The 25530-nt window shown below is 46.6% G+C and overlaps 2 protein-coding genes across 5 annotated transcripts; both read right to left on the bottom strand.

The window, feature by feature from the left end:
* Positions 1–8378: 8378 nt before the first annotated feature.
* Positions 8379–24023, bottom strand: LOC129845334 (histone-lysine N-methyltransferase KMT5B-like). Of its 2 annotated transcripts, XM_055913220.1 has the most exons (9): positions 23751–24023; positions 22414–22561; positions 21487–21652; positions 20672–20781; positions 20116–20282; positions 18604–18623; positions 13334–13470; positions 12887–13092; positions 8379–12647 (listed from the first exon to the last, which is right to left on the bottom strand). In XM_055913220.1, the coding sequence occupies exons 1-9, from the start codon at positions 23911–23913 to the stop codon at positions 10906–10908; spliced, it is 2859 nt and encodes a 952-aa protein (XP_055769195.1). In that variant the 5' UTR covers positions 23914–24023; the 3' UTR covers positions 8379–10905. The 2 variants fall into 2 exon arrangements, with proteins under 2 accessions (XP_055769195.1, XP_055769196.1); XM_055913221.1 differs by lacking the exons at positions 22414–22561; positions 23751–24023 and adding an exon at positions 22224–22305.
* Positions 13479–18592, bottom strand: LOC129845335 (uncharacterized). 3 transcript variants are annotated; one of them, XM_055913222.1, is made up of 2 exons: positions 13891–18592; positions 13479–13796 (listed from the first exon to the last, which is right to left on the bottom strand). In XM_055913222.1, the coding sequence occupies exon 1, from the start codon at positions 18546–18548 to the stop codon at positions 17178–17180; it is 1371 nt and encodes a 456-aa protein (XP_055769197.1). In that variant the 5' UTR covers positions 18549–18592; the 3' UTR covers positions 13479–13796; positions 13891–17177. The 3 variants fall into 3 exon arrangements, with proteins under 3 accessions (XP_055769197.1, XP_055769199.1, XP_055769198.1); XM_055913224.1 differs by having other exon boundaries at positions 13479–14196; positions 14291–18592; XM_055913223.1 differs by having other exon boundaries at positions 13479–14596; positions 14691–18592.
* Positions 24024–25530: the final 1507 nt, after the last annotated feature.

Below are 25530 nucleotides of genomic sequence, written 5' to 3'. Positions count from 1 at the left end.
TTAAGAGACTGGGAGGGAGGGAAGGAGGGAGGGTTAAGAGACTGGGAGGGAGGTAGGAAGGGAGGGTTAAGAGACTGGGAGGGAGGGAGGGAGGGTTAAGAGACTGGGAGGGAGGGAGGGTTAAGAGACTGGGAGGGAGGGAGGGTTAAGAGACTGGGAGGGAGGGAGGGTTAAGAGACTGGGAGGGAGGGAGGGTTAAGAGACTGGGAGGGAGGGAGGGTTAAGAGACTGGGAGGGAGGGAGGGTTAAGAGACTGGGAGGGAGGGAGGGTTAAGAGACTGGGAGGGAGGGAGGGTTAAGAGACTGGGAGGGAGGGAGGGTTAAGAGACTGGGAGGGAGGGAGGAAGGGAGGGTTAAGAGACTGGAAGGGAGGGAGGGAGGGTTAAGAGACTGGGAGGGAGGGAGGGAGGGTTAAGAGACTGGGAGGGAGGGAGGGAGGGTTAAGAGACTGGGAGGGAGGGAGGGAGGGTTAAGAGACTGGGAGGGAGGGAGGGAGGGTTAAGAGAGAGGGAGGGAGGGAGGGTTAAGAGACTGGGAGGGAGGGAGGGAGGGTTAAGAGACTGGGAGGGAGGGAGGGTTAAGAGACTGGGAGGGAGGGAGGGTTAAGAGACTGGGAGGGAGGGAGGGTTAAGAGACTGGGAGGGAGGGAGGGTTAAGAGACTGGGAGGGAGGGAGGAAGGGTTAAGAGACTGGGTGGAAGGGTTAAGAGACTGGGAGGAAGGGTTAAGAGACTGGGAGGAAGGGTCAAGAGACTGGGAGGAAGGGTTAAGAGACTGGGAGGAAGGGTTAAGAGACTGGGAGGGAGGGAGGGAGGGTTAAGAGACTGGGAGGGAGGGAGGGAGGGTTAAGAGACTGGTGGGGAGGGAGGGTTAAGAGACTGGGAGGGAGGGAGGAAGGGTTAAGAGACTGGGAGGGAGGGAGGAAGGGAGGGAGGGAGGGTTAAGGACTGGGAGGGAGGGAGGGTTAAGAGACTGGGAGGGAGGGAGGGAGGGAGGATTAAGAGACTGGGAGGGAGGGAGGGAGGGTTAAGAGACTGGGAGGGAGGGAGGAAGGGAGGGTTAAGAGACTGGGAGGGAGGGAGGGTTAAGAGACTGGGAGGGAGGGAGGGTTAAGAGACTGGGAGGGAGGGAGGGAGGGTTAAGAGACTGGGAGGGAGGGAGGGTTAAGAGACTGGGAGGGAGGGAGGAAGGGAGGGAGGGAGGGTTAAGAGACTGGGAGGGAGGGAGGGTTAAGAGACTGGGAGGGAGGGGGGAGGGTTAAGAGACTGGGAGGGAGGGAGGGAGGGTTAAGAGACTGGGAGGGAGGGAGGGTTAAGAGACTGGGAGGGATGGAGGGAGGGTTAAGAGACTGGGAGGGAGGGTTAAGAGACTGGGAGGGAGGGTTAAGAGACTGGGAGGGAGGGAGGGAGGGAGGGTTAAGAGACTGGGAGGGAGGGAGGGTTAAGAGACTGGGAGGGAGGGAGGGAGGGTTAAGAGACTGGGAGGGAGGGAGGAAGGGAGGGTTAAGAGACCGGGAGGGAGGGTTAAGAGACCGGGAGGGAGGGTTAAGAGACTGGGAGGGAGGGAGGGAGGGTTAAGAGACTGGGAGGGAGGGAGGGTTAAGAGACAGGGAGGGAGGGAGGGTTAAGAGACAGGAAGGGAGGGAGGGAGGGTTAAGAGACTGGGAGGGAGGGAGGGAGGGTTAAGAGATTGGGAGGGAGGGAGGGTTAAGAGACTGGGAGGGAGGGAGGGAGGGTTAAGAGACTGGGAGGGAGGGAGGGAGGGTTAAGAGATTGGGAGGGAGGGAGGGTTAAGAGACTGGGAGGGAGGGAGGGAGGGTTAAGAGACTGGGAGGGAGGGAGGGAAGTTTAAGAGACTGGGAGGGAGGGAGGGTTAAGAGACTGGGAGGGAGGGAGGGAGGGTTAAGAGACTGGGAGGGAGGGAGGGAAGTTTAAGAGACTGGGAGGGAGGGAGGGAGGGTTAAGAGACTGGGAGGGAGGGAGGGAGGGTTAAGAGACTGGGAGGGAGGGAGGGAGGGTTAAGAGACTGGGAGGGAGGGTTAAGAGACTGGGAGGGAGGGTTAAGAGACTGGGAGGGAGGGAGGGAGGGTTAAGAGACTGGGAGGGAGGGAGGGTTAAGAGACTGGGAGGGAGGGAGGGTTAAGAGACTGGGAGGGAGGGAGGGTTAAGAGACTGGGAGGGAGGGAGGGAGGGTCAAGAGACTGGAAGGGAGGGAGGGAGGGTTAAGAGACTGGGAGGGAGGGAGGGTCAAGAGACAGGGAGGGAGGGAGGGTTAAGAGACAGGGAGGGAGGGGGGAGGGTTAAGAGACAGGGAGGGAGGGGGGGGAGGGTTAAGAGACAGGGAGGGAGGGGGGGGAGGGTTAAGAGACAGGGAGGGAGGGGGGGAGGGTTAAGAGACAGGGAGGGAGGGGGGGGAGGGTTAAGAGACAGGGAGGGAGGGGGGGGAGGGTTAAGAGACAGGGAGGGAGGGGGGGGGGGTTAAGAGACAGGGAGGGAGGGGGGGGGGGGTTAAGAGACAGGGAGGGAGGGGGGAGGGTTAAGAGACTGGGAGGGGGGGAGGGTTAAGAGACTGGGAGGGAGGGAGGTTAAGAGACTGGGAGGGAGGGAGGGTCAAGAGACTGGGAGGGAGGGAGGGAGGGTTAAGAGACTGGGAGGGAGGGAGGGAGGGAGGGAGGGTTAAGAGACTGGGAGGGAGGGAGGGAGGGAGGGTTAAGAGACAGGGAGGGAGGGTTAAGAGACTGGGAGGGAGGGAGAGTCAAGAGACTGGGAGGGAGGGAGGGTTAAGAGACAGGGAGGGAGGGAGGGTGAAGAGACAGGGAGGGAGGGAGGGAGGGTTAAGAGACAGGGAGGGAGGGAGAGAGGGTTAAGAGACTGGGAGGGAGGGAGGGAGGGTTAAGAGACTGGGAGGGAGGGAGGGAGGGTTAAGAGACTGGGAGGGAGGGAGGGTTAAGAGACCGGGAGGGGGGGAGGGTTAAGAGACTGGGAGGGAGGGAGAGAGGGTTAAGAGACTGGGAGGGAGGGAGGGAGGGTTAAGAGACTGGGAGGGAGGGAGGGAGGGTTAAGAGACTGGGAGGGAGGGAGGGTTAAGAGACCGGGAGGGAGGGGGGGAGGGTTAAGAGACTGGGAGGGAGGGAGGGTTAAGAGACTGGGAGGGAGGGAGAGAGGGTTAAGAGACTGGGAGGGAGGGAGGGAGGGTTAAGAGACTGGGAGGGAGGGAGGGAGGGTTAAGAGACTGGGAGGGAGGGAGGGTTAAGAGACCGGGAGGGAGGGGGGGAGGGTTAAGAGACTGGGAGGGAGGGGGGGAGGGTTAAGAGACTGGGAGGGAGGGAGGGTTAAGAGACCGGGAGGGAGGGGGGGAGGGTTAAGAGACTGGGAGGGAGGGGGGGGAGGGTTAAGAGACAGGGAGGGAGGGGGGGGTTAAGAGACAGGGAGGGAGGGGGGGAGGGTTAAGAGACTGGGAAGGGGGGAGGGTTAAGAGACTGGGAAGGGGGGAGGTTAAGAGACTGGGAGGGGGGGAGGGTCAAGAGACTGGGAGGGAGGGAGGGTTAAGAGACTGGGAGGGAGGGAGGGGGGGAGGGAGGGTGAAGAGACAGGGAGGGAGGGGGGAGGGTTAAGAGACTGGGAGGGAGGGAGGGTTAAGAGACTGGGAGGGGGGGAGGGTCAAGAGACTGGGAGGGAGGGAGGGAGGGCCAGGAGAAGCTCCAGTCTGAGGGTGGTGAACAATGTTCACACAATTAAGCACAGCAAATCTCAATGGTCACAACACACACACACACACAATCAACTAAGGTCAATCAGTAGGTCAATTACGGTCAATCAGTAGGTCAACTAAGGTCAATCAGTAGTTCAACTAAGGTCAATCAGTAGGTCAATTACGGTCAATCAGTAGGTCAACTAAGGTCAATCAATAGGTCAACTAAGGTCAATCAGTAGGTCAATTACGGTCAATCAGTAGGTCAACTAAGGTCAATCAGTAGGTCAACTAAGGTCAATCAGTAGGTCAATTACGGTCAATCAGTAGGTCAACTAAGGTCAATCAGTAGGTCAACTAAGGTCAATCAGTAGTTCAACTAAGGTCAATCAGTAGGTCAATTACGGTCAATCAGTAGGTCAACTAAGGTCAATCAGTAGAGACTGGGAGGGAGGGAGGGAGGGAGGGAGGGTTAAGAGACAGGGAGGTCAACTAAGGTCAATCAGTAGTTCAACTAAGGTCAATCAGTAGGTCAACTAAGGTCAATCAGTAGGTCAACTAAGGTCAATCAGTAGGTCAACTAAGGTCAATCAGTAGGTCAACTAAGGTCAATTAGTAGGTCAACTAAGGTCAATCATAAGTGAAAACATCCATCAGATGATTGAAAATTGTTAAAGCTGAAATTCCCCCCTTCTGTTACACAGGTTCATTATAGGAGGATGTAAACTGTGTGGTAAAGACAGAGACAGCTCCCTCCGCTGGGCCGGTGTTGTCCTCTCCTCCTGAATCCTCACCATTCTGTAATTAAACTTCCCTCTTTCTTTGTCCTTTGTATTTCAGCTGTCCATCACAGCCTGTACATTATAAATACAGGATCAAAAAGTGGTAGGAGTGCTGATCTAGGATCAGGTCTCAGGGTAGGAGTGGTGATCTAGGATTAGGTCTCAGGGTAGGAGTGCTGATCTAGGATCAGGTCTCAGGGTAGGAGTGCTGATCTAGGATCAGGTCTCAGGGTATGAGTGCTGATCTAGGATCAGGTCTCAGGGTAGGAGTGCTGATCTAGGATCAGGTCTCAGGGTAGGAGTGCTGATCTAGGATCAGGTCTCAGGGTAGGAGTGGTGATCTAGGATCAGGTCTCAGGGTAGGAGTGCTGATCTAGGATCAGGTCTCAGGGTAGTAGTGCTGATCTAGGATCAGTTCTCAGGGTACGAGTGCTGATCTAGGATCAGGTCTCAGGGTAGAAGTGGGGATCTAGGATCAGTTCTCAGGGTAGGAGTGCTGATCTAGGATCAGGTCTCAGAGTAGGAGAGGTGATCTAGGATCAGGTCTCAGGGTAGGAGTGCTGATCTAGGATCAGTTCTCAGGGTAGGAGTGCTGATCTAGGATCAGGTCTCGGGGTAGGAGTGCTGATCTAGGATCAGGTCTCAGGGTAGGAGTGCTGATCCAGGATCAGGTCTCAGGGTAGGAGTGCTGATCTAGGATCAGGTCTCAGGGTAGTAGTGCTGATCTAGGATCAGGGCTCAGGGTAGGAGTGCTGATCTAGGATCAGGTCTCAGGGTAGGAGTGGTGATCTAGGATCAGGTCTCAGGGTAGGAACCAATTCTTCCTTTGGCCGCCTCTCCTTCCAGTTCTCTGCTGCCAATGACTGGAACGAACTACAAAAATCTCTAAAACTGGAAACACTTATCTCCCTCACTAGCTTTAAGCACCAGCTGTCAGAGCAGCTCATAGATTACTGCACCTGTACATAGCCCATCTATAATTTAGCCCAAACAACTACCTCTTTACCTACTGTATTTATTTATTTTGCTCCTTTGCACCCCATTATTTCTATCTCTACTTTGCACCTTCTTCCACTGCAAACCAACCATTCCAGTGTTTTTTTTACTTGCTATATTGTATTTACTTCGCCACCATGGCCTTTTTATATTTTTATTTATTTATTTATATATTTTGTTTGCCTTCACCTCCCTTATCTCACCTCACTTGCTCATATTGTATATAGACTTATTTTTCACTGTATTATTGACTGTATGTTTGTTTTACTCCATGTGTAACTGTGTTGTTGTATGTGTCGAACTGCTTTGCTTTATCTTGGCCAGGTCGCAATTGTAAATGAGAACGTGTTCTCAATTTGCCTACCTGGTTAAATAAAGGTGAAATAAAAATAAAATAAATAAATAAAAGGAGTGGTGATCTAGGATCAGGTCTCAGGGTAGGAGTGTTGGTCTAGGATCAGGTCTAGGATCAGGTCTCGGGTAGGAGTGCTGATCTAGGCTAGGCTACCAGATATCACAGTCAGTGTATTAAACTAAGCTAGGTTAGCACATATCAGTCAGTGTATTGAACTAAGCTAGGCTAGCCTAGCACATATCACAGTCAGTGTATTGACCTAAGCTAGGCTAGGCTACCACATATCACAGTCAGTGTATTGAACTAAGCTAGGCTAGGCTACCAGATATCACAGTCAGTGTATTGACCTAAGCTAGGCTAGGCTACCACATATCACAGTCAGTGTATTGAACTAAGCTAGGCTAGGCTACCACATATTACAGTCAGTGTATTGAACTAAGCTAGGCTAGGCTAGCACATATCACAGTCAGTGTATTGAACTAAGCTAGGCTTGGCTACCACATATCACAGTTAGTGTATTGAACTAAGCTAGGCTAGGCTACCAGATATCACAGTCAGTGTATTGAACTAAGCTAGGCTAGCACATATCAGTCAGTGTATTAAACTAAGCTAGTCTAGGCTACCACATATCACAGTCGGTGTATTGAACTATGCTAGGCTGGGCTACCACATATCAGTCAGTGTATTGAACTAAGCTAGGCTAGGCTACCACATATCACAGTGTATTGAACTAAGCTAGGCTAGGCTACCACATATCACAGTCGGTGTATTGAACTATGCTAGGCTGGGCTACCACATATCAGTCAGTGTATTGAACTAAGCTAGGCTAGGCTACCACATATCACAGTGTATTGAACTAAGCTAGGCTAGGCTACCACATATCACAGTCAGTGTATTGAACTAGGCTAGACTACCACATATCACAGTCAGTGTATTGAACTAAGCTAGGCTACCACATATCACAGTCAGTATATTAAACTAAGCTAGGCTACCACATATCAGTCAGTGTATTGAACTAAGCTAGGCTAGGCTACCACATATCAGTCAGTGTATTGAACTAAGCTAGGCTAGGCTACCACATATCAGTCAGTGTATTGAACTAAGCTAGGCTAGGCTACCAGATATCACAGTCAGTGTATTGAACTAAGCTAGGCTAGGCTACCAGATATCACAGTCAGTGTATTGAACTAAGCTAGGCTACCACATATCACAGTCAGTGTATTAAACTAAGCTAGGCTAGGCTACGACATATCAGTCAGTGTATTAAACTAAGCTAGGCTAGGCTACCACATATCAGTCAGTGTATTGAACTAGGCTAGGCTAGCACATATCACAGTCGGTGTATTAAACTAAGCTAGGCTAGGCTACCACATATCAGTCAGTGTATTGAACTAAGCTAGGCTAGGCTAGCACATATCACAGTCGGTGTATTGAACTAAGCTAGGCTAGGCTACCACATATCACAGTCAGTGTATTGAACTAAGCTAGGCTACCAGATATCACAGTCAGTGTATTGAACTAAGCTAGGCTAGGCTAGGACATATCAGTCAGTGTATTAAACTAAGCTAGGCTAGGCTACCACATATCAGTTAGTGTATTGAACTAAGCTAGGCTAGGCTACCAGATATCACAGTCAGTGTATTGAACTAGGCTAGGCTAGGCTACCAGATATCACAGTCAGTGTATTAATCTAAGCTAGGCTAGGCTACCAGATATCACAGTCAGTGTATTGAACTAGGCTAGGCTAGGCTACCAGATATCACAGTCAGTGTATTGAACTAAGCTAGGCTAGGCTACCACATATCAGTCAGTGTATTAAGCTAGGCTAGGCAAGACAACCACATATCAGTCATTGCAAGTGAAACACTTTTCCTCAATAAAAGCAGCTAACAGCAACATTTGTGCTAGTAAAAAAAAACTACAAATGTTTTTAAGGCAGGGGCTGTGAAATACTCATTTAGGGCCCCGTTTTGATTTCCAGCTAAGACATGGTCAGTTCCAGGAGGTGGTCGTCCATGTTCCGCCTGATTTTAGTTGATACATTAGTCATGTAAAACCTGCCAGGGGCTGTGAAATGGGCTGTTGTAATGGAATAGGTCAAACCAGACAAACATCCCCAGTCACTACATATGAAACAACTTCCTGCTTAACCGCTGTATCCAGGCAACAGAGCCTAGTGAAAACAGAGCCTTAAAAAACACCCTTTCAAAAAGACCTCTATTATGTATGATAAGGTACACCGTACAACTTAGACGGTTCACTTCTACAGTCCTACTTACTGTTTTCCTTCTTCCTGGTAGTTTGATCATATTTATTGATTGGCTGGGAAGTGCATTCACTTGGGGTAGTATTCATTAGTGTAGACTATAGGGAAAAACATTTTGCAACTGAAAACACGTTTCTTATTGGGCAAATTCCGGTAGATCCCTGCCGTTTGGTTCCTAGACGAAAACGAGACCCGGGGTCCACGCTCAGTAGGCTTAAACTATTAGAAACATTTCAGATTAAAAAATATATAAAAAAAATCCTTATTCTAAAAATGTTAGAAGCAAGACATTAACCACAGAAAAATAGTTTATTCTCACAAAGAAACTTTTTATGTTTTCAAGTATTCCAAAACGGTTAAATAAAGTAGAGGGTGTGTTCACGTGATTTTCTTACATACTGGACATAAAAGCATTTAAAGTTCTGTTTGAAGAGTGTTTTTCCGCCACTAACCCACGAAACACTCAAATGTCTGCCAACTATTCACATTCCTTCCTTGTTGAGTTTCATCAAATCAGAAATGTCGACAGCTGGCCAATGAACAAAGAGCAGACAGTACACCTGGAACAGTACAGAATGGAGAGTGACTGACGGCCAGACAGGGGGGAGGTACACGTATAGCCAGGGTTGTGTTCATTAGGGCACACAACAGAAAATGTTTTGCAACAGAAAAAGAAAAAAAAAGTGACAATTTCTTATTGGACAAGTCCAGGAAACCCCCTCTTATTTCAGTGAAGCTCCCCCCCCCCCCCTCTCCTTTTTGTGCCTAAATGAACACAACCCTTGTTTATACCTGTGATTAGCTGCTTGCTGGTGATATGAACAGTACAGGACAACACAAAGTGGGGTTAACATTCATCTCAGTTGATCCCTTGATTAAATTTGGCAGTTCAGTACTTCCACACTAAAAGACTGGTTTCCCAGACAAGGATTAAAGACTAAAAAACATGATCAATGGAGAATCTCTATTGAAATAGCTTGGTAGTTTGAGACTAGTCTCAAATATGTCTGGGAAACCAGCCCTAAAATAACTCAAAATAAAAAGATATACAGAAAGACTGGGGGGGCGGGGCAAGAAAGTGTTCCCGTAGTTACCGTTACCGAGGGATCCCGTAGTTACCGTTACCGAGGGATCCCGTAGTTACCGTTACCGAGGGATCCCGTAGTTACAGTTAACCTTCTGTTCATCTTTCTTTCTAAAACTAGGCCTTAAACAGATACCCCAAGAGTTGTTTGTAAGGCACCTAATGCTGTTTTGAAAATGACTGACTATTTCGTTGGAATAATATTCTATAAAGTTGTCATGTGTTCACTACGTATGATTGGATCTAAGAAAAACAACAATTAATACTTTCGTGAGTTTTAGCTCGTTTCCAGAACACGATTCAGTCTTTCTGTACATGACTTCTTGTCTTCTTTGTGTTACTTCCTGATGACGTGTTTAAAAACAGCATACAGACATCCGTACGCACACGCCATGTATTTCACTGATTAGTGTTTAAAACGTTAAACCACCACTTGTGGCTAGACGGTATGCAGCATGTGTTCCACGGAGGGCTGAGCGTCTGCAGGTTTTCGCTCCTCACTTGGTACTCGATTGATGAATCAAGGTCCCCAATTAGTAAGGAACTCCCCTCACCTGGTTGTCTAGGTCTTAAAGGAACAACCAGCAGACACTAGGCCCTCCATGGAATGAGTTTGACACCCCTGGTATACAGCAACGGTAAAAAAAAAAGTTGCACGTTATGGAATCGGGTAGAATATTAGCATTTCAGCTAACCCCAACAACCCTTTTCCTAACCTTAACCTAATATTCCTAACCTGCTAGGAAGTCAATTCTGTCTGTAGCTGTATACGATCTAGTCAAAACCATCAGAGGCTCCAGAAATGAGAAATGAAGCTTAAAAACTACCAAAAAAACATTGGTCCATTTGTTGGCTTGTCAACGACCCATTACCCATCATGCTGTAAACAGTACTGTGTGAGCTTTAACACGTTGGGATATTGCAGCCAGAGTCAACGTTCTCTTAGAGAATAACAAAACACAGCCACTTTGTTTGAACAGGAGGAGCACGGTTGGGCTCAATTCCATTTCAATTCAGACAAAGAAGTTCCGATTCCAATTGAGAATTCCTGTTTGTTTCCTGAATTGGAATGGAGCCCAACCTTGACGAGCAGCTGATAGAAGTCCACTATGATTCCAGTGTGTTGGTGGGACTGAGTTCATTCATGAGTTGAACGGTTATAGAAACCTGTCATTATTCTACAACTGAACGGATTGATCCCTATCAGAACGGTACTGGACCCATATCCCCATATAATATGGGTTTTACAACAAACAAAAAATTAAAAATAAACAACAAAAAGTCTGGTTTGCCAACAGAATTTAGAGTGAGACAAAATCTAAAATAAAAAAGTTCAATAAGTCTGTCTATAGGACAGAGGATAGTCACCATAATATCTGTACACCTTCTACAATATTCATGTTCATTATGAATATTAATCATGACAGAAGTGCATTCACTTTCATTTATACAAACATCTTCCTTCTGATTCACTTTGTTGTTTTTTGTTGTTGCAACTTTTTTGTTTTTTTAAACGACTGTACTTCTTTAAACGTCATCAACAGGACAGTTGATTAGTGAGTCAAGTGTTTTCTGTACATGTAAAGGTGGAGTGATGGGCTGCGTCCCAAATGACACCCTATATTCCCTACCTAGTGCACTACTTTTTTTTTTTACCACATACAAAGTAGTGCACTGAATAGGGAACAGTTTGACATTTGGGACGCAGTTACGACCTCCATTCAGAGAGCTTATCAGGCGTTTAGCCTCAGAGACTGGTCCTCTCTCCTCCGGGACGAGATATCGATGTCTATTGAGTCTTTCCCCACGATGAGACGCAACCGTTTCGCCGGCGGGAGTGGAATGAAATCGTCCTCAAACTCATCGTCAAAGTAGTCATCGTCATCCTCCTCCTCTTCCTCTTCCTCAGACGAAGACTCGTCTACCACAACGTTTTGCACCCTGTGCCCCCTGTGTCTCCCACCGTTCCTGGCTTCCAGGCCGAAGGCCCCACCACCCAGACCGCACCCCTCCGTGTCCCCTCTGTTGAAGGTGCTGTTGTCGGTGTGCGTCTGGGTCCGGCCGTCGTCCTCCCTCTTCAGCTGGATCTTCAGCTTGGTGGAGCTGCTGGTGCTGTGGAGTCCGGGAGGCCCAAACCCGTTCAGCTTGGACACGTGGTAGGAGCTGCAGGAACTGCCGTTCTCCCTGTCCTGAGACGGGTCCTTCCTGAACATGATGCTGATCTTGGACGTTGATGAGGAGGAAGAGGAGGAAGATGACGAAGAGGAGTTGACCGGGGGTTGGGCGGTAGGCTGCGGTGTAGTCGTGGTGCTGCTCGCCTGTTGCTGCGTGCTGATTGGCTCGCTGGGCTCGTTGGTCTTGCTGCTGCTGCTGTCTCTGCGCCGGCGGAGCGTCAGTTTGGGGATCCCTCCGCTGTTCTCCAGGATCAGCTGGGCATCGTAGCGCGTGATCCGCTGTTTCTTCTTCCCTTTGCTCTGCGCCCTGTCCCCCCTGTGGCTCCGGTAACCTCCCTTCCCTTTATGCCGACTGCGTTTCTCCCTCCCCTTGTCCCTGTTCCTGTCCTTCCCCCGCTCCCTCCGGAGAGGCTCGCTCCCATTGTGGTCCCAGTGGCGCTCTGGGACAGAGAGGCCCAGCAGCATCCTGTCGCAGTCCGCCGTGTCGGCAGTACTGTGGTGGTGACGGGGTTGTTGGGAGGCCGCCACCGGGGCCACCGCTACCGGTGTGAACAGCTCGCCGTATGACGAGTCCTCGCGCTTTATCGTCCGTTCGGGCCGGAGCTGGGTGAGCTGGCTGCGTCTGGTACAGACCCCTCTGCTTGTGTAGCCGGCATCCAGACCTCCACCCAGCTCCGAGCCCAGCCCGTGGCCCAGGTACTGCTCCAGGTCAGCAGGCTCAGTTTTAATCTCCACCCCTCCAGGGACGGTGCTGTGGCCCTCCATCCCCCCAGGCTCCAGTTTAACCCCAGCTGACCCGGCTACAGTCTCCTGGACCTTTACCAGGGTCCTGGTGGACCTGCGAGTCCTGTAAGTGCAAGGCTGGCTCTGGCTGCCCTCGCAGACTGCCGGGGTGCTGTTTTCCTTGGCCGCATGGCGGGTCAGACACCCCCGTTGGCCCAGGGCTGTCTGGACTGGTGCATCCTTCTTCACCGACACGCCCCCTTTACACAGCGACAACGTACTGGGCTCGCGGAGACCCAGGCGACCAGGCCCGGTGGTACCCAGCACCTCCCCTCGGGCCCCTAACGATGCTGCCGCCTTGGGCTCCGAACCTCTGCCCCTGCTGCATCTACTTCGCAACCGCACCTTGGAGAGCGAAGGCTTGGCGGGTTTGGATCGGAGTCTCTTTGGTACCCTGTTAGTGTTTCTATGACTTTGTTTAGAAGGTGAGGTAGAGGTTAGTGCTCTGGAAAGAGACTGTCTGCTTTGAGTCCTGGTTCTGCTGAATTTCATACTGGAGGAAGTCCTGTTCCTTCCAGCTGAGGGGGGAGAAGAGAAACTAAACATCAGATCATTTCGAAATTCAATTTAAAACGTCATTCTTCAAGTAACTGTTAAAATTGTGGTTCGTTTTACACATTTAAAAAAATAAAAAAATTCAGCATAGGGAATTGTAACAATACAAGCAGGGGAGAGGATCCACCTAAAACCCCAACTGGAAACGAAACGGACCCCGATCTCAGCCCTCATTTCAACCCTGGTTCCAACCCGTTCTTACATGTGTGTGTGTTTGGTATGTCCTGAGAGTCTATGTCGGTGTGGGAGCCCACAGAGTGGCTGTCGGAGTTCCTGCTGCCCTCTCCTGCCTCCATCTTCTTCAGCCGGTTCAGACGCTTGTCCGTCTCCCGTAACCCGTACTTGCTGTTGATCACCGGAGCCTCCGCCGGCAGCCCGGCTTTGGATTTGAAAGCGCCAGTGAGACGTCTGCGAGACAACAAACAAAGGACCAGTGAAGTTCACAAAATATACCTTCAGTGTAACACCTCGTTTTCATATTCCTTCAGCCATATCAATAAACCCTGCTTATTAAAGTGTATTTATCTTTTTCTATTAATTGTGCCATTGCGTCACATTACCTCAAATTATGTAAAAAAAAAGAGATGGAAAACCAACAGATTTTGTTGTTATTCAATCAGTAGAAAATGGACGTCAAGGCCATACATACCGTTCACACGTATAGCATTCACAATATTCATTGTTCTCCCCAAAGAATCCATCGCCGTAGTAACAGGAGATCTCCTCTCCTGGTTCGATGTCCCTTAGCACCTTGACACAGGCCGTGTCACGACCCGTCGACACAAACTGGAACACACCACGACATTCATTTACACCGTCAGCCATCTAGATACACAACTACAACTGTTAGAGATTCATTTACCGTCAGCCATCTAGATACACAACTACAACTGTTAGAGATTCATTTAACACCTTCAGCAATCTAGATACACAACTACAACTGTTAGAGATTCATTTACCGTCAGCCATCTAGATACACAACTACAACTGTTAGAGATTCATTTAAACACCTTCAGCCATCTAGATACACAACTACAACTGTTAGAGATTCATTTAAACACCTTCAGCCATCTAGATACACAACTACAACTATTAGAGATTCATTTACACACCTTCAGCCATCTAGATACACAACTACAACTGTTAGAGATTCATTTACCGTCAGCCATCTAGATACACAACTACAACTGTTAGAGATTCATTTACCTTCAGCCATCTAGATACACAACTACAACTGTTAGAGATTCATTTAAACACCTTCAGCCATCTAGATACACAACTACAACTATTAGAGATTCATTTACACACCTTCAGCCATCTAGATACACAACTACAACTGTTAGAGATTCATTTAAACACCTTCAGCCATCTAGATACACAACTACAACTATTAGAGATTCATTTACACACCTTCAGCCATCTAGATACACAACTACAACTGTTAGAGATTCATTTAAACACCTTCAGCCATCTAGATACACAACTACAACTATTAGAGATTCATTTACACACCTTCAGCCATCTAGATACACAACTACAACTGTTAGAGATTCATTTACCGTCAGCCATCTAGATACACAACTACAACTGTTAGAGATTCATTTACCTTCAGCCATCTAGATACACAACTACAACTGTTAGAGATTCATTTAAACACCTTCAGCCATCTAGATACACAACTACAACTATTAGAGATTCATTTACACACCTTCAGCCATCTAGATACACAACTACAACTGTTAGAGATTCATTTAAACACCTTCAGCCATCTAGATACACAACTACAACTATTAGAGATTCATTTACACACCTTCAGCCATCTAGATACACAACTACAACTGTTAGAGATTCATTTAAACACCTTCAGCCATCTAGATACACAACTACAACTATTAGAGATTCATTTACACACCTTCAGCCATCTAGATACACAACTACAACTGTTAGAGATTCATTTACCGTCAGCCATCTAGATACACAACTACAACTGTTAGAGATTCATTTACCTTCAGCCATCTAGATACACAACTACAACTGTTAGAGATTCATTTAAACACCTTCAGCCATCTAGATACACAACTACAACTATTAGAGATTCATTTACACACCTTCAGCCATCTAGATACACAACTACAACTGTTAGAGATTCATTTAAACACCTTCAGCCATCTAGATACACAACTACAACTATTAGAGATTCATTTACACACCTTCAGCCATCTAGATACACAACTACAACTGTTAGAGATTCATTTAAACACCTTCAGCCATCTAGATACACAACTACAACTGTTAGAGATTAATTTACCTTCAGCCATCTAGATACACAACTACAACTGTTAGAGATTCATTTAACACCTTCAGCCATCTAGATACACAACTACAACTGTTAGAGATTCATTTAAACACCTTCAGCCATCTAGATACACAACTACAACTATTAGAGATTCATTTAACACCTTCAGCCATCTAGATACACAACTACAACTGTTAGAGATTCATTTACACCTTCAGCCATCTAGATACACAACTACACCTGTTAGAGATTCATTTAACACCTTCAGCCATCTAGATACACAACTAAAACTGTTAGAGATTCATTTAAACACCTTCAGCCATCTAGATACACAACTACAACTGTTAGAGATTCATTTACCTTCAGCCATCTAGATACACAACTACAACTGTTAGAGATTCATTTACCTTCAGCCATCTAGATACACAACTACAACTGTTAGAGATTCATTTAACACCTTCAGCCATCTAGATACACAACTACAACTGTTAGAGATTCATTTAAACACCTTCAGCCATCTAGATACACAACTACAACTATTAGAGATTCATTTAACACCTTCAGCCATCTAGATACACAACTACAACTGTTAGAGATTCATTTAACACCTTCAGCCATCTAGATACACAACTACAACTGTTAGAGATTCATTTAAACACCTTCAGCCATCTAGATACACAACTACAACTATTAGAGATTCATTTAACACCTTCAGCCATCTAGATACACAACTACAACTGTTAGACACCAGGGACCGTATGTACGAGTCTCTGAGAATACGTGCTGATCTAGGATCAGTTTAGTCTTTTAGATGACTGCTGTTACTGTCTGTTTATTATCTATACAGTCACTTTACCCCTACCTACACGTACAAATTACCTCGACTAACCTGTACCCCCCGCACACTGAACTGGTACAGGTACCCGCTGTATATAGCCTCGTTATTTTTTTATTATATATTTTTTTAAACTTTAGTTTATTTTTGTTCATATTTTCTTAATTCTATTTTCTTAACAACTGCATTGTTGGTTAAGGACTTTTAATTAAGCATTTCACAGTAAGGTCTACCTACACCTGTTGTATTCAGCGCATGTGACAAAATACAATTTTATGAATAGGATTATATGGAGGGGAAGGACATGAATCAGTACTTTATAAATATGGACCCTGAGGTAACCGTTATCACAGGTGGGAGAATCCACAACTGAAGTGAACAAAACAAAGAAAGAATTCTAAATTCTTAATGAAGGGAACATGTTCACTCACAACTTTGTTTTACCAATCTTTTGTTGTCACCAAGAATGAAAAAAAATGACATTACAAATAATACTATATTTTATTGTCTGTGTGGGAACCACCCTCTTTCTGCCATCTTAAATCAATACACCAAGTGTACTGTGTTAACCTGAACCTCATTCCACAACAAGGGTAGTAGGCTATTGTATTGAGCCCTGGGCTTCATCACACTCACCAAGGGTAGTGCCTATTGTATTGAGCCCTGGGCTTCATCACACTCAACAAGGGTAGTAGGCTATTGTATTGAGCCCTGGGCTTCATCACTCTCAACAAGGGTAGTAGGCTATTGTATTGAGCCCTGGGCTTCATCACTCTCAACAAGGGTAGCAGCCTATTGTATTGAGCCCTGGGCTTCATCACTCTCACCAAGGGTAGCAGCCTATTGTATTGAGCTCTGAGCTTCGTCACTCTCACCAAGGGTAGCAGCCTATTGTATTGAGCCCTGGGCTTCATCACTCTCACCAAGGGTAGCAGCCTATTGTATTGAGCCCTGGGCTTCATCACTCTCACCAAGGGTAGCAGCCTATTGAGCCCTGGGCTTCATCACTCTCACCAAGGGTAGCAGCCTACTGTATTGAGCCCTGGGGTCATCACTCTCACCAAGGGTAGCAGCCTATTGTATTGAGCCCTGGGCTTCATCACTCTCACCAAGGGTAGCAGCCTATTGTATTGAGCCCTGGGCTTCATCACACTCAACAAGGGTAGCAGCCTATTGTATTGAGCCCTGGGCTTCATCACTCTCACCAAGGGTAGTAGCCTATTGTATTGATCCCTGGGCTTCGTCACTCTCACCAAGGGTAACAGCCTATTGTATTGAGCCCTGGGCTTCGTCACTCTCACCAAGGGTAGCAGCCTATTATCTTGAGCCCTGGGCTTCATCACACTCAACAAGGGTAGTAGGCTATTGTATTGAGCCCTGGGCTTCATCACTCTCACCAAGGGGTAGCAGCCTATTGTATTGAGCCCTGGGCTTCGTCACTCTCACCAAGGGTAGCAGCCTATTGTATTGAGCCCTGGGCTTCGTCACTCTCACCAAGGGTAGCAGCCTATTGTCTTGAGCCCAGGGATTCGTCACTCTCACCAAGGGTAACAGCCTATTGTATTGAGCCCTGGGCTTCATCACTCTCAACAAGGGTAGTAGGCTACTGTATTGAGCCCTGGGCTTCATCACTCTCAACAAGGGTAGCAGCCTATTGTATTGAGCCCTGGGCTTCATCACTCTCACCAAGGGTAGCAGCCTATTGTATTGAGCCCTGGGCTTCATCACTCTCACCAAGGGTAGTAGCCTATTGTATTGATCCCTGGGCTTCGTCACTCTCACCAAGGGTAACAGCCTATTGTATTGAGCCCTGGGCTTCGTCACTCTCACCAAGGGTAGCAGCCTATTATCTTGAGCCCTGGGATTCGTCACTCTCACCAAGGCTAGCAGCCTATTGTATTGAGCCCTGGGCTTCATCACACTCAACAAGGGTAGTAGGCTATTGTATTGAGCCCTGGGCTTCATCACTCTCACCAAGGGTAGCAGCCTATTGTATTGAGCCCTGGGCTTCGTCACTCTCACCAAGGGTAGCAGCCTATTGTATTGAGCCCTGGGCTTCGTCACTCTCACCAAGGGTAGCAGCCTATTGTCTTGAGCCCTGGGATTCGTCACTCTCACCAAGGGTAACAGCCTATTGTATTGAGCCCTGGGCTTCATCACTCTCAACAAGGGTAGTAGGCTACTGTATTGAGCCCTGGGCTTCATCACTCTCAACAAGGGTAGCAGCCTATTGTATTGAGCCCTGGGCTTCATCACTCTCACCAAGGGTAGCAGCCTATTGTATTGAGCCCTGGGCTTCATCACTCTCACCAAGGGTAGCAGCCTATTGTATTGAGCCCTGGGCTTCATCACACTCAACAAGGGTAGCAGCCTATTGTATTGAGCCCTGGGCTTCATCAGTTTCACCAAGGGTAGCAGCCTATTGTATTGAGCCCTGGGCTTCATCACACTCAACAAGGGTAGTAGGCTATTGTATTGAGCCCTGGGCTTCATCACTCTCACCAAGCCTAGCAGCCTATTGTATTGAGCCCTGGGCTTCAGCACTCTCAACAAGGGTAGTAGGCTATTGTATTGAGCCCTGGGCTTCAGCACTCTCACCAAGGGTAGCAGCCTATTGTATTGAGCCCTGGGCTTCATCACTCTCACCAAGGGTAGCAGCCTATTGTCTTGAGCCCTGGGATTCGTCACTCTCACCAAGGGTAACAGCCTATTGTATTGAGCCCTGGGCTTCATCACTCTCAACAAGGGTAGTAGGCTACTGTATTGAGCCCTGGGCTTCGTCACTCACCTTGCAATTTGGCCGGCAATCTGAAAAAACAAAGCAACACAGAAGATTAGGATCCCAGTTTCCTCACAGAGAGAGACTGCAGCATAACTTCAATTGGCCTTCTGGAACACTGACGAAGAACGCGCCCTAAATGGCACCCTAGTCCTTATTTAGTGCACTACTTTTGACCAGAGTCTGATATTAAACACCTATTATCTGTTTCTGTTGGAGACGGACCCAAACATCCATTCTAACTGCCCAGAATAAATCTGTCCATTCTAACTGCCCAGAATAAATCTGTCCATTCTAACTACCCAGAATAAATCTGTCCATTCTAACTACCCAGAATAAATCTGTCCATTCTAACTACCCAGAATAAATCTGTCCATTCTAACTACCCAGAATAAATCTGTCCATTCTAACTACCCAGAATAAATCTGTCCATTCTAACTACCCAGAATAAATCTGTCCATTCTAACTACCCAGAATAAATCTGTCCATTCTAACTACCCAGAATAAATCTGTCCATTCTAACTACCCAGAATAAATCTGTCCATTCTAACTACCCAGAATAAATCTGTCCATTCTAACTACCCAGAATAAATCGGTCCATTCTAACTACCCAGAATAAATCGGTCCATTCTAACTACCCAGAATAAATCTGTCCATTCTAACTACCCAGAATAAATCTGTCCATTCTAACTACCCAGAATAAATCTGTCCATTGTAACTACCCAGAATAAATCTGTCCATTGTAGCTACCCAGAATAAATCTGTCCACTGTAACTGCCCAGAATAAATCTGTCCACTGTAACTGCCCAGAATAAATCTGTCCATTGTAACTACTCAGAATAAATCTGTCCACTGTAACTGCCCAGAATAAATCTGTCCATTGTAACTACCCAGAATAAATCTGTCCATTGTAACTGCCCAGAATAAATCTGTCCATTGTAACTGCCCAGAATAAATCTGTCCATTGTAACTACCCAGAATAAATCTGTCCATTGTAACTACCCAGAATAAATCTGTCCATTCTAACTACCCAGAATAAATCTGTCCATTCTAACTACCCAGAATAAATCTGTCCATTCTAACTACCCAGAATAAATCTGTCCATTGTAACTACCCAGAATAAATCTGTCCATTGTAACTACCCAGAATAAATCTGTCCATTCTAACTACCCAGAATAAATCTGTCCATTCTAACTACCCAGAATAAATCTGTCCATTCTAACTACCCAGAATAAATCTGTCCATTCTAACTACCCAGAATAAATCTGTCCATTGTAACTACCCAGAATAAATCTGTCCATTGTAACTACCCAGAATAAATCTGTCCATTGTAACTACCCAGAATAAATCTATCTGTAAACTTTATTTGGGAGAGCTGGCTGTATTTTTCATGTAAGTTGGTTTACCTGCTATATTTTGATTCATTTAAAATGTGGCGTAGTAATTTATACAGGTAAGTGAATGAAGATCTCGTTGGTATTTCCAATGACAACCTGTAGTGTGTTGTCAGTGGAGACGTACCGTGGTTGATGAAGGCTGCAGGCCCCAGCCACAGCTGAGCACAGTTCTTGCGTGTTGAGTACATGACACTGAAGTCATTCTCCCCGTGACGCAGCAACATGTTCTCCTCGCTCTCCGACAGCTCGGCGATGCAGCCCACCAAGTACTCTATCTTATCGTTCCTTTTCCTGAAGAACAAGAGAAAGAAAGAAAGAGAGAAAGAAAGAAAGAGAGAGAGAGAAAGAAAGAAAGAAATGTCGATCCAAATAAGGGACGTGATCAATACGACACAGAAAATCAAGGACTAAAGAGCATAGTGATTTTAGTGGTTTGAGAGAAGGTCTGTCCATTTCAATGATGATGATGATGTCAGAACAACAGGAAATGTGACGGTCGGTCCATTTCAACGACGGTGATGATGTCAGAACAACAGGAAGTGCGACGGTCGGTCCATTTCAACGACGGTGATGATGTCAGAACAACAGGAAGTGCGACGGTCGGTCCATTTCAACGACGATGATGATGATGATGTCAGAACAACAGGAAGTGTGAAGAAGAAAGAAGCAACGTTCCTCACCATTCCTTTGTTGCCACGATCTTGGCTCCGTTCTGCTCTGAGGAGTAGCGGTTACACGGGAGAATCTCAAACCCACTGTCAGTCGCAAACATCCGGAGATACACAAATACCTGGAACAACATGGAAAACAACAACACAGTTACAAGGAAAAGAAGGGACTGGATCTTGTGGATAACCAACCTAATAAAAAGGTATGGTGTTAGATTTGATTTCACCTTTATTTAACTAGGTCAGTTAAGAACAAATACTTATTTTCAATGACGGCCAAGGAACAGTGGGTTAACTGCCTTGTTCAGGGGCATAACGACAGATTTGTACCTTGTCAGCTCGGGGATTTGAACTTGCAACCTTTCGGTTACTAGTCCAACCCTCTAACCACTAGGCTACCCTGCCGCCAGGTGGTTAGAGCGTTGATTGGTGCAGGCTCTACTTAACTAGTTAAAAAATTATAAATTAAGTCAGTTAAGAACAAATTCCTATTTTACAATGACGGCCTACACCCGAGCCAAACCCTAACCTGAACGACGCCGGGCCAATTGTGAGCCGCCCAATAGGACTCCCAATCACGGCCGGTTGTGATACAGCCTGGAATCGAACCGGGGTCTGTAGTACCTTAGACCGCTGCACCACTCGGGAGCCCTTCATAATGACTGTTCATCATCCCAGCACCCCATCAATAAGAGATATGTGTTTCACTATCAACCGTGCTACTTGAGGGTGCATCCCAAATGATATAGTGCACTACTTTCACCAGAGTCCCATACGTGACCTGGCAGGAGGGTGTCATTTGTGACTCTGTGGTGTTGTAATCTCACATGCTGTTTGAAGAGCTTCTCCTGGGCTTTAGACTTGTGTAGGAAGTGGTGTCTGGACCAGTCTCCAGAGGTGAGTGCTCTGAAAGCCTTCTCCAGGTTGTCATGCTTCTTGAACCGCTCAATAATCTCCTTCAGCTCTTCCTGTCTTCCCTTGATTGGTCGAAACCTGTCACGACATCACAGGTGTCATGAATAACAACAAAACATTCCGGGTTTCCAAATACAATTCATAGTATCTAGGCAAAAGTTCTAGAAGGAAGACTATAAGTGGATAAGAGACAACATTTCCTGATGCATTCTAAAGTGCTCATTGTGAGTACCTGTCAGATGACTTGGACTCGAGTCACATGACTTGGACTCGAGTCAGACTCGAGTCACATGACTCCAAAAATGAATAACAATTGTGAGTGTAAAATCATAAGCAATGTTAATTACTTTTCACAATGCAAATTGTTAATAATAATAAAGCCTTTAATTTGTTATGTCTCTGCATGCAGTTTGAAGGAAGTGGAAGGCTGTTTCAGGAGCCGTTGCTAACTAGTGTTAGCACAATGACTAGAACTCCATAGACATCCAGTCATTGAGCTAACGCTAGCTAGCAACCTTCAACCTTCAGGTTTAAGGTTAAGGCCCCAGACAGACCTGGTGTTCATCGTGTGTGTCTGGAAGCCCAGGTATTGGTTGAGGATGAGGGTTAGGAGTCAGAGTCAGGTTTAAGGTTAAGGCCCCAGACAGACCTGGTGTTCATCTTGTGTGTCTGGAAGCCCAGGTATTGGTTGAGGATGAGGGTTAGGGGTCAGAGTCAGGTTTAAGGTTAAGGCCCCAGACAGACCTGGTGTTCATCTTGTGTGTCTGGAAGCCCAGGTATTGGTTGAGGATGAGGGTTAGGGGTCAGAGTCAGGTTTAAGGTTAAGGCCCCAGACAGACCTGGTGTTCATCTTGTGTGTCTGGAAGCCCAGGTAAGGGTCGAGGATGAGGCTGGTGGTGAGGTCATCGTGCTCACACAGCTCCTTGGCGGTCATCCCAGAGGACGGGATACAACGTCGCTCCGCCTCCAGGCTGGCCGCACTGAACCCTGGGAAAAACATGAGAGTAAATGAGTACGGTGAAGTTACCCCCTAGACCAACGGTTCCCAACCTTTTCCATTCCGGGGAACACCAAGTCACATTCAAAAGCTCGACGACACCATTCCCGGAACCATTTTAACATGTCTTGGCAGTCAAATTGGTCAATTTTAGAAGTGAATGTAACAAATGAAAGGCGTTTTATTATTAACAATTTGTTAATTTGTTATTAACAATAATACCATTAATACTCCCAACTGTTATTAATTTAAAAAAGAACAATAAAAAAACATTTTGTAAAAATAATCACATTTTAATTGCGGACCACCTGCAGCACACCGTGGACGTTGGTCAAATTATTATTATGATTTATAAATGTTTTCTTACAAAATGAATAACAATTGGGAGTGTAAAATCATGAGCAATGTTACATTACTTTTCACAATGCAAATTGTTAATAATAATAATAAAGCCTTTAATTTGTTATATTCACTGCAAAAATTGACAAAATTTGACCGCCAATATATTTAGTTAAAATGGTTCCGTGAATGGTGGAGCTTTTGACGGTGATTTGGTGTTCACCGGAACAGAAAAAGGTTGGGAACTGCTCCCAAGACGCTAATCTTGTTGCATTTTCCCTACTATTGTTTAAGGTTAGTAGGATCAGTGGGTCATTCCATAGCGAAACATTTCGCAACAGAAAACTAAAATCTGTGCCGTTATTGGACAGTATCAAGTACACAGTAGGCCTACGGCCCTTTTTCAAAATGTTTTGTCCTAACTGAACGAGGCCCAGGGTCATTCACTAGGAAACAAACTGAACGAGGCCCAGGGTCATTCACTAGGAAACAAACTGAACGAGGCCCAGGGTCATTCACTAGGAAACAAACTGAACAAGGCCCAGGGCCATTCACTAGGAAACAAACTGAACGAGGCCCAGGGTCATTCGCTAGGAAACAAACTGAACGAGGCCCAGGGTCATTCACTAGGAAACAAACTGAACGAGGCCCGGGGTCATTCACTAGGAAACAAACTGAACCCAACGGACTGTAATGGTACGGATTTACCTGAACGTGTCCAATAAGAAACTCTTTGTTTTTGCTGCAAAATGTTTTCCCATTGTAAAATGTTTTGATACGGTGTGCACTTATGAATATGACCCACATATGATAGAATATATTCCCAGTCCCAGTACTCACGGCGGCTACATCTCCTGCTGCCAGTCCCTGGTCGGAGAGAGCTCCTCTGTGGGTGTAGCTGCTGCTGGGAACGGGTCTGGCTCTGGCTCACGGGCTGCTGCTCACTGGTGGAGTACCTGCTGCCATTCAACACCATGCTCTTGGATTGGCCCAGCCACTTCATACCCACAAGCCCCCTGGTCCAGTTGCATTTAGTCTCTGAGTTGAGGGGAGCACTCAGAGTGGGGAAGACTGGAAGCTAGGGGCTGTCACCTGCGGTGGGAAGAGGAATGGATGAAGGCCCGGTTAGAGACCACACACACACACCATCTATTAACATCATCCAGTCATGGAGACATGGTCTCCACTCTTGATCGAAGCCATTGACACCGCTACTTGTATGAAAAAGCTCAAACTGAGATCGCTGAACTCTTGTTTGGATTTGCTCTGTTTAGAACAAAGATGGTAACTTTGATAGGGTGTAGGCCCCGATCAAAGTGTCTGCGTACCCACATATTCAGTCCGAGCCGGCCCTGGCCCTACGGGAAATTGTTGCCCCCCTCTCTCTTGACAGCAGAGAAAAAAATGGTTTTAGAATTAATTTCCTGCAATTCTACACATTTTGCCATGGGGCATAGAGAAAATGTTGCAGTTTTACAGCTCAATTCCTGCAATTCTACACATTTTGCCATGGGGCATAGAGAAAATGTTGCAGTTTTACAGCTCAATTCCTGCAATTCTACACATTTTTCCATAGGGTGGAGAGAAATGTGTGCAGTTTTTAATATGATATTTGAGTGAGAAAATCTAAATCAAAAATGGGGTCGGTAATTCAACCATGATTACTACAAGTTTAAATAGCTAGCCTGCTAGACTAACTTACTAATATAATATTTTTAGGTGACAAGGGCTGATTGAGTGACTGACAGTGAATGATATGAGACTGCTGATGCACAACCACATGTATAAATTGCAACTTGTGTATTTGGCGAGATGGCGCCTCACCATGTCACCTGTGCAACTAGAGGTGCCTTGATCTCCTTTACGCCACACACACAGAAACACATACAAAGCTCTCAACTAGAGGTGCCTTGATCTCCTTTACGCCACACACACAGTAACACATACAAAGCTCTCAACTAGAGGTGACTTGAGCTCCTTTACGCCACACACACAGAAACACATACAAAGCTTCTCCCTCGCCCTCCATTCGGCCAAATATGACCATAACGATTCCTGCTTACAAGGAAAAATAAAAAACAGGAAGTACCAGTGACAGAAGTGGTCTGATGAAGCGGTTGCTAAGCTACAGGACTGTTTTGCTAGCAGACTGGAATATGTTCCGGGATTCATCCAATAACATTGAAGAGTTGACCACATCAGTCACCGGCTTCATTAACTCTTGTGTGGTGTTCGGGTCTGTGGGACCCATTATCAACGTTTACTAAAAGAAAAATTATACAATGATTAATTAATGAATTATTATTTCAACCCGAGACTCACTGTGCACCCCCCTACACATTTATATTACATACGAGGTGTTAGGTCAACTGGACCCGAGTGTAATAAAAGTGTGGAAAAGTGTGTGTGTCGGTGAAAACAAGTAAAAATGAAACAAAAAGGTTTGCTGTGTGCCTTCACTCTGTCTTCCTCCTCCCTGGGCCTGCTGTTTCAACATAGCACCAACAGCCTGTCTGCCTCCTTGCCTGTCTTCCTCCTCCCTGGGCCTGCTGTTTACACACAGCACCAAGAACCTGTCTGCCTCCTTGCCTGTCTGCCTGTCTCTCTCCTTGCCTGTCTG

The sequence above is a fragment of the Salvelinus fontinalis genome, unplaced genomic scaffold (genome assembly GCF_029448725.1).
Source record: "Salvelinus fontinalis isolate EN_2023a unplaced genomic scaffold, ASM2944872v1 scaffold_0281, whole genome shotgun sequence".
Classification (NCBI taxonomy): domain Eukaryota; kingdom Metazoa; phylum Chordata; class Actinopteri; order Salmoniformes; family Salmonidae; genus Salvelinus; species Salvelinus fontinalis.
The sequence above is the reverse complement of the archived record's forward strand: the minus strand, read 5'-3'. Positions and strand labels throughout refer to the sequence as shown.